General features: G+C 34.6%; 2 protein-coding genes, 1 long non-coding RNA gene and 1 pseudogene across 3 annotated transcripts; 2 read left to right on the top strand and 2 right to left on the bottom strand.

Annotated features, from left to right (window-relative positions):
* Positions 1 to 9235: 9235 nt before the first annotated feature.
* LOC122051416 lies at positions 9236 to 11029 on the bottom strand. The gene is made up of 3 exons (XR_006131437.1): positions 10900 to 11029; positions 10342 to 10431; positions 9236 to 9721 (listed from the first exon to the last, which is right to left on the bottom strand). It is a non-coding gene; the product is annotated as an uncharacterized LOC122051416 (long non-coding RNA).
* On the top strand, positions 10975 to 12204 carry LOC122051415 (transcription factor MYB86-like). The gene is made up of 3 exons (XM_042612555.1): positions 10975 to 11241; positions 11327 to 11456; positions 11546 to 12204. The coding sequence occupies exons 1-3, from the start codon at positions 11109 to 11111 to the stop codon at positions 12069 to 12071; spliced, it is 789 nt and encodes a 262-aa protein (XP_042468489.1). The 5' UTR covers positions 10975 to 11108; the 3' UTR covers positions 12072 to 12204.
* A 2056-nt stretch (positions 12205 to 14260) lies between these two features.
* LOC122050261 lies at positions 14261 to 15495 on the top strand (annotated as a pseudogene).
* A 399-nt stretch (positions 15496 to 15894) lies between these two features.
* Positions 15895 to 19817, bottom strand: LOC122051414 (transmembrane ascorbate ferrireductase 2-like). The gene is made up of 4 exons (XM_042612554.1): positions 19558 to 19817; positions 18274 to 18322; positions 16544 to 16743; positions 15895 to 16438 (listed from the first exon to the last, which is right to left on the bottom strand). The coding sequence occupies exons 1-4, from the start codon at positions 19699 to 19701 to the stop codon at positions 16139 to 16141; spliced, it is 693 nt and encodes a 230-aa protein (XP_042468488.1). The 5' UTR covers positions 19702 to 19817; the 3' UTR covers positions 15895 to 16138.
* Between the last annotated feature and the right edge of the window lie 734 nt (positions 19818 to 20551).

Below are 20551 nucleotides of genomic sequence, written 5' to 3'. Positions count from 1 at the left end.
AAATAAAAATTAAAAATGAAAAAAAAAAATAGGTATTTAGGGGGTCTAGTATTACATTTATCGGGTATAATAATTATTTAATATTTATATTTAAGAAATTTTAGTTTTTAAATATTAAAAAAAAAAATCTAATATCCTGCGAGTGCAATCGCGCACTGTGTGACGCACAGGATATCAGTTTCGTGTGTGTATAATTTTTAGGATTTTACCACATCTTCCTCCATACTTATATACCCGATTATTTCAACCTCCTCAAGTAATTAAACTCTAGCTTGAGAATCATAGTGGTATGCTGAAATCCCTCCCTAATATCATTCTAACCCTCTTTAGAGTATTTTTCTAGGTCCTTTCATCCTCCTCATCAACGATCTCCGGAGAGCACATATGTCAACCTGTTCGTTGATCGGTGGCTTGACTGTCCATAGTATTTGATCAGAAATGTTGGATAAAAATCAATCTGTCGGTGATATTTAAGATTTTGTCGAATTTAAATTACACGAAATTAAATTCAACTTATCTGTAGAGATGACCTGAGCTGATAATCTTAGGCAGGCTACAGAAGCTGATTTTTGCTAATTGTTGAGTGCAGACTGAGCTCCGAGTCGGAGCAGCAAAGTCCGAGCGGACTGATAGGCGGGGCGGGCAAGCAATAGATTGGCCGACCGGGAAGACAGGTTAAGCGGGCAGTTAGACCAAGTGGGTGAGCGATCAACCCCGCGTCCGAGTTGCACAGTAGAGAGGCTAACCGACAGGTCGAGCAAGAGGCCGGTAGGGCGAGCAAACAGGCCAAGTGAGATGCCAGTCAGGCGTTGAGGCCAAGCGGGTGCTGCAACCAGGCGAGCAATGCGAGCGGCCAAACGGGCTATGAGGTCGGGCGGGCGCTGAGGCCGGGCGAGCGCTAAGGCTGGGCGAGCGCTGAGGCTTAGGGATGGCAATTCCACCCGAACCCGATGGAGGATCCGACATCCGACCCGAATGGAGGAGGGTATGGAGGGACTATCAATACCCGATACCCGACCCGAATACCCGATTAAATAATATATATACATATATTAAAGAAAATTTTCTTTTTCTAAAATCAACTTACTATTTTTTGTTGATATTAGTAGGCCTATATAGATGTTTAATCTATTTTTTTAATTATATATATATATTTTAATATGATGTTAATTTTAATATGTTTTTGTTGAATGATAATAGCTCGATAGAAAGAAGAAAAATTACACATATAGAATATATTCGGTCCTTTAATGGGTATGGGTATACCCATTGGATATCCTATACCCGATGGGTATGGGTACGGAGGATATAGAATCCGACCCGAACCCGACCCATTGTCATCCCTACTGAGGCTGGGCGAGCACTGCAATCGGGCAAGAGATGTGCAGCGGCCGAACGTGTGAACTGAGGCCTGCGATACGCAGTTTTCTTAAAATAGATTCAGCCCACCTTCGGTTGTGCTTTGAGGCTTTCTCGAGTCATTTGTTTCCCAGGATACAACGGTGAGCTGTAATTCCCACTAAGCACTGGTGGTCACGACGAACTGAGAGGTACTCGACTGCTATCATGGGCACTCCGTCGAGCAAGAGATGCACGACAGAGTTGAAGGGGAATGTAGGTGAAGAGTTTCAACTTTTTGAGCATGTAACCTTTTACTTGTGGTCGCAGCCTCCTTATGTAGGAGTCCAGACCAATGTGCAGCGTTTCACTTTATCATTTTGATTCTGCATTGATCTTATTTTAATGCATCCATTACACAAGAAGTAAAAAAAGTTTACGTGACAAAATGTTAGTTGTTCCACTTGGACAAATTTAACCCCAATCGGTCCGACATTTGGCATGTGTAAGCAGGGATAAGTATTCAGTTAATTCGGTCCATAAATTAACCGAATTAACCGAAAACCGATTTAATGTTAGCTAACCAAATCAAATCAAAGTTTTACTAAAATTAAATTAACCAATTGGTTATTTCGGTTAACACCAAATTAATTAAATTTATTTAAAATAACAATAAAAAGAATTTATATAAAATTAATATCAAATTAACCGAATTAACTGAATGCTCACCCTTATGTGTAAGTTCAATCCAGACCCTGTATTTGCACCCTCTACGCACCCACGTACGAGAGAGAGTCTCTCCTCATGCATTTATTCATATTATTAATGCATGTGAATCAATATAAATCAACCAATATGTGGGACTAAAGTTTCATTCACAATGAAATTTCATGCTTCTTTCATCTTTTCTCCATTCACATATATCCAACTAGAACAAATGACAAAAGTGAATCGACATGCCCCTATTTGCCAACTAAGGTTGTGCATGTTCATTGTTTCCTTATTAGAGGTTAAGAACTCTAGTTAATCTTGTTGGGGTTAAATCAAAGTCCCACATTGAAAAGATTTAGTAAAGATCATGGGGTTAAAAGGATATAAGATATCTCCATTGGTATGAGACCCTTTGGGTAGAGTTCAAGAGCAAAGTCATGAGGGCATATGCCCAAAGTGAACAATATCATGTCATTGTGAAGATATATGTCCATCTTTTGGGCGCAACGAATCTCTTAGGATAATAAATTGTATGCATTTAAATTTTGAAAACTTCACTCTTCTTAGTTGTCTTTAATTTTGAGATATTTACGTCGATCGACAACAACAAGGTTAAGACGAATTTCTCAAGTATAGCTAGCTAGCCAACTTAAAATTTCACGTTTCTATGGAGTTGCTTACTTTGAAAATTCCTGATGGGTATTAATTAGATCTTGGTGGTGTCCTTTAATTATAGACTCATGTCATATCTTTCATTGAAGCCAAGCATTCTCATTGTACCATGTAACTCACCTCGATCGAGAGATTTCGTAGGAACAATAGCTTGGACTTGAACAGTTGGTTGTAAGGCACACTTATTGGTTGGCGGTTCTCAGTCTCACTAGAGTGGACCACGAGATGTTACTTAGGGAGTTCGATCTTTTTTTTGAGATAACGAATAAGAATTTCTAATTATTTTACGCCACCTACAAAAGCAACTCGTGTGATGGATTAGTACGAGACAAACTTTTTTATACCTATTATTATTTTTGTCTTTGCCTAAACGTCAAAGTCATCAATGCTGGCATTCCACGTGCTATTTCTTGTGGAGGCAATCTTGCCAAAAGAAATTTATTTACTATTATGATACACTTATGTATAAAATAAGTGTCTATATTCCTAACGAGTTTAATTTTAAGAAGAATAATAAATGACCCCTCTCTCAATGAGATTCATTCCTAAAAGGGTCTGGTAAAAAAAAAAACAGACATTTGTATTTATATAAAAATAATAATAAAATCGATACTATAAAAATAATTTTATTAACATAATAAGAATTTTATCATAATAAAAAGATATAAAAAAACTAATTGAGTAATCTAAAATTATTTTTTATTTAATTATACATCAAGCTAAATCAACATGGATCAAATAAGAAAACTCTACTTAAATTGAAACCTTGAAGGATCTAAACACGTGTATAGTGTCATTGGGCATTGGTGGTGACGCAACGATGCAATGACTACGACACTAGAAATCACAATGTGGAAATTAGGAAGGGGGCTGTCGGGGGATGTCAAAGTGGGTGAAAGTGAAAAGTTTGAGTGTGAGACAGCAAGCAAAAATAAATTTAAGGTTTAAGAAGAAATAGAAAAAAATAAAAGAAGAAAAGATATGATCGAACTTCCTCCCATAGGCATTTCTCTTTTTTATTATCGACACTTTTACCAAAACAAAAAAAAAAAAATCTACCATCATTTTAGATTTTATAATTAGATTTTTATTAAATTATTTTTTATTCAATAAATACTAATTTTGTTTACTAATAGAGGTGGGCCCTACTCGAGGTGGGCCCTATGTGTCGACCCCACCTTGACCACGGTAGGGCTGGTCTTGATTCATAGGCTATATTAAAAGATCAATTAAACATCTAAGGGAATGTTTGATAAATCTTTTACTAAGCGTTTCTTAGATTATAGTTGCATAAAAGTAGTTTTGAATGTTTGTGAATGTTAACTTCTGTTTCAGTTTATGTAACTTTTATTCAAAAGTTGAAGTAAAACTTTAATTTTTTTTATTGTAAAATTTTGATTTTTTTATTGCTTTTTCTTTTTTTACCGTCTAAAATTAAAAGTTGATATTTATATCCTTAATAAATTTATCATTTTACATAATTGTCACCACTCTTTTAACTTAAAATAATAATCATATTTTATCATCAATATTTATTTTTAAATAATATTTTATATTTTTATATAATTTGTATTTCCAAAATTTTATATATATATATTTTATGTATTTATATAAGTTTTGTCATTTTTTATATTTTTATTTTTATTAATTTTATACATTTTTTAAACATTCATGTTATTAAAAAAATTAATTTTGATATAATATTTAAAATATAATAATAATTATATAAACACATTATTATAGATGGTGTGTCAAAATTATATTTAGATAATTAAAAAAAGATTAATTTATATAGTTTAAAAATATTATTATCATTTAACTAAAATTTAAACTTAAAAGTAATTATTCATCAAACACTCAAACTATATCTTATATTAGCTTTTAACTATTATTTCCAAACACTTCAAATTTTAACTTCTCATTAATTTTAAAATAATCTTTATAAAAATTACTTTTGAATAAGTACAAATTCTTCCAAACACTCCCTAAATGCCATTGGCATACTCACCCATCGACAAGTCATGAGTTATTTTCATGCATGAAAGTTTAAAAAAAATAAGATTACATTCCCTTTTCAATATTTTGGAGTAGATAAATATATCAAATACTTTCTTAACGTCATGCATATCCCATCCTTCTCCCTTAACAGATTTCTAAAAGAAAGAGAAAACCTAACCGATTGTTAAAATAAAATAGATTTGTTTTTTGTTTAACCAACAAAAAATCGACATATTTTGGCCCAACAAATCACTATCAAATAATAATAATATTATTTCTTAAAGCGATTTGCATATCTTTCATACAGAGACGTTAGAAATATTTTGATAATAATAATAATAATGCAGAAATATTATTAGTCGAGTTGAAGCCGTGGGGATGCGCCACGTGTATCGTCTTTATAGTAATAACGGCGGCGTCCAAGTAACGTACTACCCGGAGAAAAAGTGAAAAAGATTCCCTTAAGGACACGCGTCGACTTATAATACGCTAAGCATCTATCAATCAACCAACGCCGCCAATAAATGCGAGTCTTCAGACCCCACCACGTGATGGGCACCCCCCAACCCCAAACTGGGGGGACCGACATGCGAGCCGCACGATGCTTCGGTGCGGTCGTGTGCATGAAACCATTTTTACGTAAGTGTCCGTTCTTTATCTATTTTGTATCTATACGTTAATTAAATAAAAGTCAATATTGAAAAAAAAAAAATTTGAACACATTCTAATTGGCACACTCAATTGGAGAAATAATAGTTCGCCTCATGTGATTGAGACTCGGAGGTGGGTGGAAAGTTACATCAGGTAAGATGGTTGGTCTCTCATTCTAATCACTCACTTTTCTCCTTCCACATTAACTTTACGTGAAATTATGTGTTGTTTTAATGCATTATCTCCATGCATGTTTTTCCAGGACATGAAGAAACGAGAGGATCTCATGACCCATGAATGCACATTAAAAAAAAAGAGTAATGCTAAATAGTTAAAATTTGACCAATTAGAATTCATACATGTATGTATGTACAAGAGTATTTTAGTAATATCATATACATATATTAATTACATGCATATACATGCATGTATTATGATTGGACGATAGAGAATTCTAGCTGGCCAGATTCTGATCAACAAGATTTACTCTATAAAAAATAGAGCAATGATATGTTCAAAGAAAAAATTTTAAAGAAAAGATCAAGGATAGACATATAAATTTATAGTCATCATTTCATTTTTTGTGGACCACATGAATTATGTGTGTATCCTTGAGCTTTTCATTGAAATTTTTTCTTTGAACATATCATTTTTCAAAAAAGTATAGATACGAATTTTAACGATGAAAAAAAATTAGATCTATAACAAAATTAGCAACAACAAATAAATCATCACTAATCAATAATAAAATTAGTGAAAAAATATATTTTGTTGCAAAATTGACAATCAAAAACTTTCATTGAAAAATTCATGACTGAAAAATTTATTGTCATAAAATTCGTCATAAATTCGTGACGAATTTTGAACTCCTTGCAAAATTAGTGATAAATTTTGAATTCGTCGTAAATTTATTGTAAAATTTGCAACGAACTTTAAATTTGAATAAATTTTGATTTTGTTACAAAATTTTCAAAGTTTACAAAGAACCTTGAATTAGTTGACAAATTTTACAATGAACTTTGAATTCATTATAAATTTAGCGACATATTTTTAATTCGTTGTCAAATTTTACAATGAATTTATAATTAGTCACAAAATTTGACAATGAATTTTGAATTCGTGTAAATTTACTGTGAATTCTATGATGAATATATTTCGTTGCAAAATCACACTTATATTAGAAAAACTTAGAAGGATATATTGTGTTGGAGCAATTCTTTTTTTTTTTTTTGTTTTTGACAGGTTCCAAATACTCTTTAAGAAGCAAAATCTTTAAAGTTTATTAGGTATTCTTCTTCTCTTCTTTCATTTTTTTTTTTTTTTATCAAAACAACTAATGCAACTCAAGATATATGCACTTTTAGATAATGATGTTATTGTTGTTATGAGGTAGTATCTTTTATTTGTGATAGTTTTTATTAATATTTTAATAATTTTAAATTAGGAAATAGGAAAAATACGGGAAAAAATTAGTTGAATGTATAGAAAGAATTTACTGAAGTTAGGGTTTACTTGATGAGTTTATTATTAGGTTGGAACAATTTTTAAATTTTAGATAATGATGAATTTTTTCAGTGTGATAGAGTTTGAGAATGTTTTTGAAGATTTAGTTTTATCTTGAATTATTATAATTGGGTATTTTATAGTGAACCATTCTTATATGATAAAGAGTATAAACGTAACATACAAATCTTAGTTAGCAGGGATCAAATTTATTATGATCAATTAAATTCATATTAGAGGATGGTAATTATGCAGCGGGTCAAAATTTTATTCCCGAATCAAGCGCGATAAGTTCTAGTTTTCCTCCAACATTTGAACAAATGTATACTAGTTATCTATTGCAATTGGAGGAGATAGAAGTATCAGGTATTGATGAAAATACGAATAATGAACCATATTTTTCAAGAAGTATTGAGTGTTGCAAATGAACATGTGTGAGTTGATTGTGATAATCAAACTAAATTATCTCTTTAATCGTAAGACTGTTGAATGTCAAGACAGAGCATAATGTGTCTAAAAATTATTTTAATGATTTTGCTCAATTTATTGGAGAGATATTGTCACATGATTATATAATGTCCAATGATTTCTATAGTATGAAAAAATTAGGTATTCCAATGGAAAGAATTGATGTTTGCGTATACTATATTGAGGAGATGATAAATTTTGTAATCAATGTAAGTACAAGAATATCAGGAGGTCGGGTTGTAATCAGCAACCATCAGAATAACGCAAATGAAACATCACTTTGACAAATATTTTATTTGCCTTTAACTCATAAGTTACAAAGGCTTTATGTATTAAATATCATTGCTAAACACATGACAATGTATGATAGATACGATGAGCTAATACAGAAAAGTTCGGATGTTAGTAATTATACTGGCGGATTTAAGTTATCTATTAGTAATGTGAGTCTATTGATTGAGGCAAGTGGTGAATCGAAAAGGGAAAGAATATTTGAACTAATTCTTTGAGTACAAATTGTAGAATCGTTGGTACGTCCTCTTCCACCCCACCAGCACTAAGGGTAGAAATAAATCAATTGAATGAAGATGTTAGCTATTTGAAGGAGTTACCCGTACAAAGAGACAATGCACTTCAAGAGTTCGGTACACTATGAAGGCAAAGGGATAAAAAAAACAATAAATGAGTTTCGCCAATAATAGATCTTAATCATACAGCATCTTCAATTACCATTTGCTCTAAGTCATATTACCCTTTCTCTATCTCCTCTCAGTGAAGCTCGTGATGGTGATGATTTCTTCGATGATGTTTATGATGATGGTGGTGATTGTACTTGCAATTGTTGCATATGAATGTTATTTGATTGTTACATGTGTGTTTTGTTGTTGATTTTCTTGGTTTTGTATGGTTGATATATGAATATTAGAACTTGATGACACTTTACTTTTGTTGACTACTATGATGAATTTATCGTGGAAATCTTAGTTTATTGATCTTATTGAATAGTTAGTTCGATTGATTAATAATTAGTACATACATCATAACATTATAAATTTAATGTTGATGATGATTGGACGGTTAGTTGTCGATGAAGTTAGATGTGTAGGTATAAAAATAGGTTATATAAGGAAAATTGATCTAAATAGCTAGTGAAACATATATCCGTCCAAAAGTTACAGATTTGTCATTGATGCCCGTCTCAAATTTTGTTACAAAAAATGTTAAGTTTGCAATAAATTTTAAACAAAAATAAGTTCGTCACAACGAGTCTTGATGTGTCACAAATTTGAACGTTTGCAACAAATTTTACAATGAAAATAAATTTGTTGTAACATTTGCAACTACTTTTGCCAGAAAATAAAATATTTTCGTTACAAAACCTACGACGAAAATATTTTTATCACCAAATCTGTGACGAAAAAAAATTTCATTATAGATTTGACGACAAAAATAATTTCCGTTGCAAATCTACGATGAAAAATATATTTTCATCATAGATTTTACAACAAAAATTATTTTCATCACATATTTGACGAAAATAATTTTTACCATGCCACAATTGTTTTTAAGCAAAATCTGTCACTAATTTTTTTTTTGGCAAAATTACAACAAAATTTATTTTTCGTTGTAAAATTAGTTGCTAATTTACAATAAGTTTTGTTATAAAATATTATTCATTGTAAATTTTTGGCGAAGACATATTAGTAAAAATAATAATATAAAATTTGTCACAAATTTTTTTACAAGAATTTTTTAAAAAATTATTATTATTATTGAAACTATTAAATATTGTTAAAAAAAAAATTGCTGCATGCACTAAATCCCAAAGGAGGAAACATATACAAACAACAATAATGTCATGCATGACATTTATAATTATACTTAACGTGCAAGTTGATGATTGTGACAGTTTGATGCAGAGAGAAGGGCAGGGACCCAAGTTAATTTGCATGCTTCCCTAAGAGGAGGACCATCTATGCGTGAGGGCCAAAACTCACTGCACTGTTTTCTATATTTTATGCCAACTTGCTTATAAGAGGGACAGCAATAGATGGTGGATTCACAGACCAGGACCAGCTATGTGTGTATTATATTGTACAGCTTTCTGATGACTCCATCAGTAGGGTTTTTGTAGCGAGAGTGAATCAATCAATGTCTCGATAATGGGATGGGAGAGAGTAGAGACTGACCCAGTCATAGAAAGAGCAACTAGTGTAGAAGCCAAATGATAAGATATGCCCTATGATTTAGAGAAAACTATGTCTTTTTATCTGTGTCCATCTTCAGCTTAAAGACAGAGAGGTAAAGAAACACTATTTAAAGGGTAATAAGTTGGTGAAGCATACCTTCCACATGTAGCGGCACATCGGCCAGAGGTGCTCTGAAAGAAAATAATAACATAAAATTTTCAAGGTTACAAAGGAGTGTAATAAAACAGATGTAACATTAGTTAAACAAACTTCAAAGGGTATCTCATGAAAGAAAATAGGATAAGAGAGACTTTGAAAGACACCATGGAAGGAAAAAATTAATGAGGTCTTAGATCAAGGGTATCTCTTAGTTAACCTTGGCCTAATACAATATTATCTTTAATAATTCAACAAATTAATACTATATCATACAATACCAATTTTATTATGCATCCACCAAATGCACCATGAATGGAACCAACACCCATGTTCATCTCTAGCTCCATTTTCAAAATATTCCTTTCACTTAAGCAAAGAAATGACAGGACATAAATTCCATATTTTTTTGTCAGCTTAATTATTTCTTCTTAGATTTTCTTACGAATCAGAATTCTCATGGGACTCGAATTAATTAGAAAACAAATGAAAGAAAATATTATTACATTTTTAGTAAGAACATGTATGTCCTATTCCTTCTGTTCAAAGAGAACTGTCATGAGTGATCATGCATTTAAGGGGAAATGCCTCCTTAACTACCTACTTATTTTGGCAGTATTAATATGATCGTATATGTTGCCATCGTGTACCTCACCTTTCATTGTAGTCCAGTCCGACTCCATTAAGTCTTACCCTTCTAGGTTCAAAGTCCTTTTCTCTTTTGTGAATACCCTCAAGCTTCTACCTACACAAATACTACAAGGTGATATTAGCATTTCCAACGTGCACAATATGTACTTAACCAAAAGTGCATCAAGATAGCAAGAGAGCCATGGTAAGTGAGCATCGATCTAGCAATTGAGTACTTATATAGCTTCAGATAACAATCAAATTAACTCACCTGAACAAATTAGAGATGAAACTATAAGAGATGTCTAAGCAAAGGAGATTAGATTGAAGGTACTACAAATTAGACAAGTAGTTTTTCTTGACTATTCCTATATATATATAATTAACAATTGCTTGATTTAGAGTTAAGCGAGATAAATCAAGAAGGCTTTTGGACAAAGGTTGGGGGGGCTTTCACATTCAAATGTAGATGGATCAACTGTCTGTGCATATGTTACACGGTCATTGGCCTACGCATGTGGCAATTAGCAAATCATTCAAAAAACTTCAGTGTTATATATATATATAAAACTAGCAGACCCACCATGGCAGCAACCCGAAAGATAGATATGGATGGCCCAACTCTTTCTCTCCTCTCCTCTTCTCTCTTTAAATCTAAATCAAGGTGTGGAAGGAGAGGAGGGGGAGGAGAAGAAGAGGACAATCCCATTTTGAAGGCATCCAGTTGATTGTGACATCTTTCACTTCTTCTTAAGCTCAGTTCAAGCACTGCTACATTCCCACACCTTAGCAATGGGCAGGCACCCGTGCTGCCATGAGCAGAAGCTAAGGAAGGGCCTGTGGTCTCCGGATGAAGACGCGAAGCTGACCGAGCACGTGATAAAGTACGGCCATGGCTGTTGGAGCTCTGTTCCTAAACTAGCAGGTAAACAGTTGCTCAATTGCATCAATTGCCATTGCTGCAAAGGAAAATTTGTGAGCCATTGTTGTGCCTCGGCAACAATTTGCAGGTCTGCAGAGGTGTGGCAAGAGTTGCAGGTTGAGGTGGATAAACTACCTGAGGCCTGACCTCAAACGAGGCATGTTCTCGGCCGAGGAAGAGGAGCTCATAGTCGAGCTACATGCTGCACTCGGGAACAAGTAGATGCAACCAACAATTAGTTCTCACTTTAAAATTTTGCCCCCCTAGAATCGACCTCACTAATGCTCTTGAGATCTTGGTCCCTCAGGTGGTCGCAGATCGCAGCACGCTTGCCCGGTAGGACGGACAACGAGATCAAGAACTACTGGAACTCTTTTCTCAGGAAGAAGCTGAGGCAGAGTGGCATTGATCCAAACACACACAAACCTTTCGACAACTCCAACTCAGCTTCTTCACTAGTGTCGGATAGGCAATCAAGTGAGAGGGAATTTGTGCCGACTATGGCCAAAGCTTTCTTCCTGGACCAAGTACTCCCGGAGGCTTACTCCTTTCCATCCACTCCACATCCAAACATGTCCACTTCGATCGACGATGTTACGCGAGTTTGTCTTTCTATCAGTAGCAGTAGCATGAGCAGCAGCAACTCCTTCTCCTTTGACAGTGGCATCCTCACTTGGCCAGATATGCTGCTCTACAAGGATGAGAGTGAGGAGCTCAGGTGGCCAGAGAACCTCGAAGGGACCTTTTCCTTCTCTGGCTCAATACAAGCTCCACTTTGTGACATCAGGACAGATCTCCTCTCTTCTGTGCTGAGTAATTGCACTGATTCATAAAAATTTCTGTATTTGCAAGGTCTGGGTGAGAGAATGATTCACTGTTAGCAGTTCCTTTGTGCACTGATTGGTTTCCTGTGCTGTATACACTTGGTGACAAAAAATATCAAATAAAGATTGTTCATTCACTTTATTTCTAGTTTTGAATTCACATGCTCGTAGAGATTTAAGCTAGAAATTTAAAATGTTTGGAGTCTTTCAGAGAGGACTGCAGTTAACTCCAAAGGCTAATGAAGTTTGTATGGTGGGCATGTGAGGTTACATGTGATAGTGGTTTGAAGAAGGATCAATGAGCAAGAAGTACATTTATACAAATCATAATAGTAAAAGAATTACTGAACATGCAAGAATTTTATCTAAGAACTTCCACCTATTCTTGAAATGATATATCTAACCCGTTCAGCTTGTCCTACTCGTCCTACTCTCTGGCTTATTGATGAACCACAATTCACAAGTCCTGAGCAATCCATCCAAGATGTGCACCCTATTCAGTTCATCCAACAACTGTCAGCTTGGGTTTGTGAAGCTAGTCCAAATATTAGAATAAAACCATCAGACGGATGAATAACAACATCATAAATGATTACTTTTTAACAATGTTTTCAGAATCACAGCAGTTCAAGTAATTATCGAGAAACTGGAACACATTGAGCTCAAACTGAATCGACATAAAATTTCTGACTAAATCAGCTTTTCGCCAACTTCAATTAAAGAAAAAAAAGTGTTTTCGAACTCTGTATAAATTGCTCTCTCCCACAGTGGTTATTTGGGTCTTTGTAGGAAAACATTAAGGATTAAAAGAAAGTGTTCTGCCCAAATATCACACTGGAATAATTAAAAGTGTCACCCCACATCAGCAATATCTGTACCTCCATATTTATAAATATGCTTCCTAGCGGAAATGTTACGTTGCACACCTATCCGTGAACACCTAATTTTTTTTAAGGGATTAGGGTATAGTATTTAGGCTAAAGAAAGTGAATTTTTTTTTAAAAAAATAATGATGGGTGTGCAACATATCATATCTCTGCTTCCTAGTTCATCACTTCAACCATCCAACCACTCATTTTCTTCCCAGGTAACAACAATTTACATGGAATTTCGTTATTGTCTTTTTATGTAATTTTTTTTTATTATTGTACAAGATTTGATAGTATTTGTTGAGGGTTTCATCTTGCCTGAGGTAGTTCTTGTTATTATATTCTTGGAACTAATAACAATCTGAGAATGGAGACAGATATGAGGGAAGCTAAGTATGAATGCCGTGGTAAGAGAAAGAGTTGACCAATAGTTATTGATTGCGTTTGAAATTGACGAAAGCTGAACCATCGGCGAGATAGCTTTTAAGTTGACTACAAGAAAACCTTGAAGGATAAAAAGGGGGATCACTGACGAGATGCCTTTGAAGTTGACTGCAAGAAGACTTCCAATATCATAAGGTGGAGCAGGAAGGAGCGTTAGTAAGTCAAGGGTCTCTGGCGCAACCACTCCGACATTCAAGTCAGTGAGATGGAGAAAATGTGGAAGATGTACGGTAATAGAAGAATGTAAGATGTGTGCGAAGCAAAAGACGTACTTGCATCTGTACGAACATGACCCTTCTATAATACCTTTGTAATTCCCACATTAATTGTCATATCAACGTAAGAGATATGTCAAATCCGTGCATCTCTGCTATGCAAAGCCTTGTGATCCTTGATGTAGGGGAGCAGAGGCCTGTGGTCCTGTGAACTGATTGGGAGGATGTAGGGGAACAGAGACTGCCGATCGGGAGGATGTAAGGGAGCAGAGTCCCTTGATCCTGTGAGCCGAGTGAGAGGACGTAGCAGAGCATTGCCGATCAAATGGTGATTTCTGGTGTCCCAATCGACCATTCACTCGGGTCGACCTACCTTAAACTTGACTGCCATGTTAATCGGAAGATTGACTTTTTGATCCTACGCGGGAGCCCCTTATATATCCGCCACATCAGTTATACATCCTAACCCATTTATTTATAAGAACTTGGATCGAATCCATAATTTTCAGATTTTGATGATGCCTTGTATCCCTTAGCCTCTAGTCTTTAACTTGGCTTACCGCAAGAACATTCAAGGAAATGCATTGATAGCCCTTTCATGTTTGGTTTCGATGCATATAACATTCCCTCAGATCTCATAGTTGGATTGATTTTCTTAACTATAGATTACATGATGCTCCATCTTCAAATAGAAGAAAGCCAAGTTCCTAAAATGTACCTGGACTTGTACAAAGAATCTGGAACTACAATGGCTGGTTTTAAGGTACAAATAAACTTCTGATCAGATTTTTTTTTCCCTGTTTTTGTATAGGAATTAGTTAATGAATTTGACAATGATGAATTCCGTGCTAATATTAATGGAAGATTGCCAGATGAGACACTGAAATCTGATCCTGTATTGAGAAATCTATTCTCAATGCCACAAAGAACAATAGTAAGGAAAAAATTCATAGACAAGCAAATTATGATTTTATTTTTAAGTTTAAGGGAATCATGATCTTATGTGCAAATTATGATAAAGTTCACGTTGCCAAAGTTCTTAGTAGGCTTGGCCTTGAAAAATGATTAATCAGATAACGTTGAACCTCGGGCGTTTGACTCGGCCCCATGGAAATTTTCAACCGGCCGCTAGAGTAAATTGGAGAAGTGCACATAGAGGCTCACAACCAACATTCTCAGGTCCGCGACAGCCTTGAAGATTGTTTTGATGGTGTTATATACTTTAGACACTTAACCCAAAACCAGATCAAAATGTTCCTGGTGAAAGCAACACCATCTCGATAGATGATGTATCAAACAGTGACAGTGCTGAGAGTGGCTTAAGCAACTCAAATTTAAGAGGAAGAATACCCTGCATGCCATCATTAGAAGTCATTGAAACCGCTATTCGGATCGCAAATGTCAATCGGAAGAGAACAGTAAATTTTAGTTGGAAGATTGTGTTTGATTCAATCTAACTTGACATGTACTAATTTTTCTTGTTGTTTTGGGTACCAAGATCATCTTTAATGACAGTCCAAGAAAACCGTAATTGTCAATCCCATAAACCCAACATGAAGGATTCTTGAAAGAAGATTATTAATCATTCAAAAACCTATACACAAAGAAAGTTAACAAAAATATATGTATTTGGAGATTCAAGGAGAAAAAGAAGATTTTATCTCAATTATATTTCACACTTTCAAGGCATGTACTGGACCTTAAATTAGCATATATAAGTTCCCAAATACCAATCTCACTATTTGATTGCCAAACGCATACAGCTCAATGTTAGTACCTCGTGCTGATCTTGCACTAGAGAGCATTCATAATTTAAGGGAAGCATTACCTGAGATATGGCAGGATGGAGAAAAATTAGAACTAGTTCTTGCAGCAGCATCTGTAGAAACAATTGTACTTGCTTAAAACATTGCTACAACAAATATAGATGAAGACTAATGCAGTCAGAGGTTGAGAATATGTACCGATAAAATTCATTTGGTACTCAACTAAGCCAAAGTTAATTATGTAACAGCGCATTAAGATTATATAATTGTTGATGGGTGTTATCATAAATGTCACCTCTTTGAGGCCATTTTTTTTACCAGTATCCGTGAGAAAAAAATCACCAGTAATTTGTACCTTCTAATCTCACTTCAGATCGTTTCAACTATAGCTCATAAATTCCATCAGTATGACATAATTGTGACAAATACCATCAGCCAAATATATTTCCACAACAAAATGGTTTCTAGAATTTAAAATTCTGAGATTTGTACCAAACATGATTTTGAGAACATTCCATTAATTTCTGCACCATCAGAATCCACAAATCAAACATCACTTTGATAAAAGGCCATAGTTCAATTGTTTTCTCAGAAAATGAAACTACATAGTCTCAGGACAGATAAAATCAAACAACCAGATTAGAAACAACGGAAGAAAAAAAAAAGTGAAGATAATTCAGATTTCTAAACTCGCACAGACCAAGCTCACGGTAATGATGTGCAAGTATAATTCCTGGAAGGAATCATCATGGACCGTCCAGAATAAAATGAGTAATTCGAAGTCAGAGTTTCCTCTGCAGGTCAGTTGCCGGAGATTGTGGTGTAATAATCAGGAGAATAACAAGACCACCAAGAAGTACAAGGAAAATGCCTAAAAAGTTGATTAAAAAAGCCTCGTTTGAATAGCGCGAGATCGTCTTGTTAGTCTGAAGAAAAGTAGCCTTTTCAAGGAGGCCCGTTGTTGCTGTGACTACAGTAAGAGCATAGATGTATGCCCCAAAAAACACATGCCAAGGAAGCAGCGTCACTCTGCTATTTCTTGAGCCACCAGAATACCAAAACGTAGCAAAGCCTACAGCCCACTGTACAAGAGCAAAGTTAAAATCACTTGATGGAGGCAGCAGAGGAGCCCTTTATATGACAACATTCATCAGTTGTGGTTGGAAATGCTGGATCATCGAGTTTACCTGAATGGAAAATAGTAGAAGACATGCAATGCCCAACCACGAATGCAGGCTGTAGAAGTTATCAATGCCCTTGTCATTGTGAAACTTCAGAGCAGCCCATGCACCAATTAACCCCAGGCATAAACCAAGAAATTGAATCGAAAGATGTACTGTTTTTTTGAAGCTTTTAGTTCCCGGCATTGTCTTGAATGCTAGTATAGCTGTCATTTAACAGAAGTCACTCAGTACTGCAACAAAATAGAATTGAGACAATTCAAATATTCATTATTCACCAATGAAAACTCTAATGATGATAATGATAACATTAGTTGGATCATTTGAGAATATTGAAGTATATTGGCAGAATTCAATGTGTTGCAAGAAAATATTGAAAGGAAAACAAAATAATGACCATCAGCGATTCATGTCATAGAGATTCAAATAATATGCACACAATGCCTCAGTCCATTTTAGTTTTCATCAGTAATTTGACCAACCATTCTGAGGAGGAATAACATACATTATTCATCATTTCCATTGATATATTGACACTCTCAGATATGCTAGAAAAATTAAAGGGGATAATGGCACTATTCTCTGAGTACAGCTATCCAGAAAAACGGACATCCAAAATGAAGAATTTGATTATAAAAGGAAAAATATTAACTAAAAGGCGAAGATTTAAAGCATCTTAGAATTCAACCAGTAAATGTCAAACAACCAACATGAAATAGCAAGCTATTTTGTCATGACCCAGGTTGGTCGCCACAACGCGCAACAATTTGTCCTCATACCTGCTTGCCCAACCATACTTTCCAAAGAGCATGTGTAAAAGTTTTTTGCAAAGAGAAATCCTAAGAAGAATCCAAATTGCATTATAAAAATACAGATTTGCTTTTTTAATGACAACTAAATGATAATACTAATGATAAACTATCAATGGCCAAATCTTCACCCACCCAAACCTAAATTAGATTCCACTTAATCTTGCAGTAACAAGAGCAGAAAGTCTACACGGGAAAGTTATGATGAATAAGGATAAGGTAACAAAGACAAAATTAAATATGGCACAATGAACAGCAACATGAATAACGACTAATTGCAAAAAATAGAAAATGCAACGTCACTAATTACAAGCAACATGATTAATGCAAACTACAAATTACCAGTATATGAAGATGTTTGGACACATACAATGGACATAAGTCTTGTACTTCCCTTTCTATGGTAAAGAGTGGTGTTCATGTGCACTTCAACATGACTATAGAAGGTAAACTGAATATGATGCACCTAGCACATCGCTCTCCTCAGCAAGCAAAGTGTAGACGAGGTGAAAAGAAATTGACATATACTGTTAATGGTTCATCATCATCCTAATGGGCTAGAGACCCCATCCACAAATAATTTTGCATCCGTTATATATCCTGCAAGAAATACCATGGGATTGCATCTATCTCTATTCCTAATGGCTAATGAAGTGAAGTGCAATTTCCATGAGATAGTTTACATAATATACTGCTAAATCCACTTATTGCTGTGCATCCATCATTAACAGTATTTGTGACAGAATTGTCTTTCTACACCACTTAATTTGTACCATGATTAAACATACTCAACTCAACAACTGCCCTTATTAGAAAAGATGAAAACTTTAAACAGCTAGAAGGAAAAAAAACAATTTCCAATAAAATACATGAATCCTACATACAAATTTGATATTTTGAATTACCAGTTAACCAGAAAGGTGGTACCTTCGGTATTTAGATGTATGAAGCCAATCACCATCAACACAGGATGCACCTAAATGAAAACTGTATCAGATTGTCTACTTGGTAATAGTGCAGATGCAGTTTGTAGTAGTCAGATGCAGTTTTAGATTGTCTATGCTACATTCAGAGAAGATGCAGTTTCCAGCAGTAGTCTTTCACTTGCATGGCTTCCTAATGTTAAATTGTTGATAAGAAATGCATAGAGAAAAATTATGTAAAAGTCAAACCACATGTCAACCAAAGTCACTTAAGCAGATTCTCTTTTCTTGTTAGTATCAACTAAGCAAAGGAGGAAAACAAAACACAGTATCATCACAAAAACCATTTGGTTGAAATTGTTACCGTGGATCCATTTATAAATATGATCATTACCCTTTTCTAAACTATCCAATAAATAGATGAAGGGTTCACGAGAGTTTTAAACTTCAATATACTTTCATAGGGAAATACGTACTACTTTGTACAGCACAATTTGACAACAAGCTCTACGTCATACAATTTTGGGTCAGCTGTCATCTGATTCGTAATAATCCTGAGCTGTAGGATTTGACGATTTCCCCAAATTGGTATGATGTTGATACATGAACCTCAGATCCAAAACTTTTATTAGCCCAACCATACAAAATAAGATCCACTACCACAACATCTTCATGCATTGTTTGCCCTAATTATTTGGGATTATTTGCATGATTATTATCCTTCCATTGAGCTATGCAATAAGATCCACTACATCATGTGGCACAAAATATAAATGGCATATCATCTCTCCTTGAAGCTCGATGCAATAAAATTCGCTACAACATGAGACACAAAAAGTAAATGGTTTATGATCCCTCCTGAGTGTTCCATGCGACAACATCCACCACAACATGTGGTAAAACATAAATGATTTAGAAAAATATACAAATTCCAATCTCGAGGTTACTTTAGTTGTAACACCCAAATTTAGTTCCTCAGGGTGAGCTGTGGGTTAACAGAATACAGCATCTATAATAAGATACTAATGAAAAATAGTATTCTACCATGGTTTAAAGCCATTACGTTAAATGGGCACCTTCATCATAGTGTTTACTACTGAACGTCTACTGTCAACGAGCCTTAGTACCAAAAACTATTTTAAAACCAAGTAGAAAGCGATATCATTGGAACCGATGAAGTTCGAACATGTATGATGCATCGCCTACAATTGATCTAAAATGTGATCTATGTTGTAACCGATGAAGTTCGAACAAGCGATATCATTGGAACGAGAAAGAGCAAGATTACATTGAAAATAAGGTCTTTGTTCTCGGAGATGAGAGCCAATCCTCCCCGGAAGTGGACGGCCCAGACGAGGACGAGCACGGTGACAGCGGCGGCGCCGCCCCGAATTAGAGGAATGATGGAGAATCGCACCGCCGGAGCGACCATCTTTTCGCTTCTTCCTCCGATCTGATTCTGAACTGTAGAAAAAGAGGAAGGATCGATTCGATTTGTCCTCAAAAGGGAAGCGAAAGAGCAAGTCAAGTGATGGTTGGTTTCCAAAGCGGCTTGTTAGGAAAAGGATCGGCCAATGTCTTCTTATTTTGATCAAAAGAAACACTCTAATTTTAAAATTATTAAAAAAATATTAAAAATAGTATTATTCACTTCCTATCCTTTCTATCAACCTCCTACATCTCATGTTATTTTTTAATATATTGACTTATATAGTTCAATATTAGGTCCAGCGTAGATCATCCGAAAAATATCAAACTCAATATACATGATATGATAAGTATGAGTCTGATATGAAAAATATTAGATTTACGTTGCACCTGATATGAAAAATATTAGATCCACACTGAACTTGATATTGGACTATATCAAACCCTGAGTAAGCCTGATATGTGAGCTAATATGATATGATTGACCTGATATGGAAATATATAAGACCTTTTTAATCTTGGAGAGTGGGGATGTATTAAAAATGACGAGAGAAATGAGGGATTTAGGAGGTTGGTAGAAAGAGAATAATACTATTTTTATAAATTTTTTTTAGTAGTTTTTAAATTATGATGTTCTTTTGGATAAATAAAAAAAATAATTATTTCTTTTAAGTAAAAAGCGGGTTTTAAATAGAACCGGGTTTGAGTTGAAAATTTTGGTAAGAGAAATGTCATTTGGACGGACCAGACCGGGCCAACTGGACCAAGGAAGAAATGGATCGCCCAGAGTAAGGTGTTAATTTCAGTTAATTGGTAGGTTCGGGTTTTATTATTATTATGATTATTATTATTAT

Source organism: Zingiber officinale, chromosome 3A, assembly GCF_018446385.1.
Source record: "Zingiber officinale cultivar Zhangliang chromosome 3A, Zo_v1.1, whole genome shotgun sequence".
Taxonomy (NCBI): Eukaryota; Viridiplantae; Streptophyta; class Magnoliopsida; order Zingiberales; family Zingiberaceae; genus Zingiber; species Zingiber officinale.
This window is presented reverse-complemented; position numbering and strand designations above follow the sequence as displayed.

Excerpts from the sequence above, each read along its gene's own strand:
- LOC122051415 (XM_042612555.1), top strand. The coding sequence starts at position 11,109 with ATGGGCAGGCACCCGTGCTGCCATGAGCAGAAGCTAAGGAAGGGCCTG. Across the intron at positions 11,242-11,326 it reads CTCTGTTCCTAAACTAGCAG|GTCTGCAGAGGTGTGGCAAG; the intron begins GTAAACAGTTGC and ends AACAATTTGCAG. Across the intron at positions 11,457-11,545 it reads CATGCTGCACTCGGGAACAA|GTGGTCGCAGATCGCAGCAC; the intron begins GTAGATGCAACC and ends TTGGTCCCTCAG.
- LOC122051414 (XM_042612554.1), bottom strand. The coding sequence starts at position 19,701 with ATGGTCGCTCCGGCGGTGCGATTCTCCATCATTCCTCTAATTCGGGGC. Across the intron at positions 18,323-19,557 it reads ACAAAGACCTTATTTTCAAT|GTGCATCCTGTGTTGATGGT; the intron begins GTAATCTTGCTC and ends GTTTTCATTTAG. Across the intron at positions 16,744-18,273 it reads CATACATCTAAATACCGAAG|CTATACTAGCATTCAAGACA; the intron begins GTACCACCTTTC and ends GTTAAATGACAG.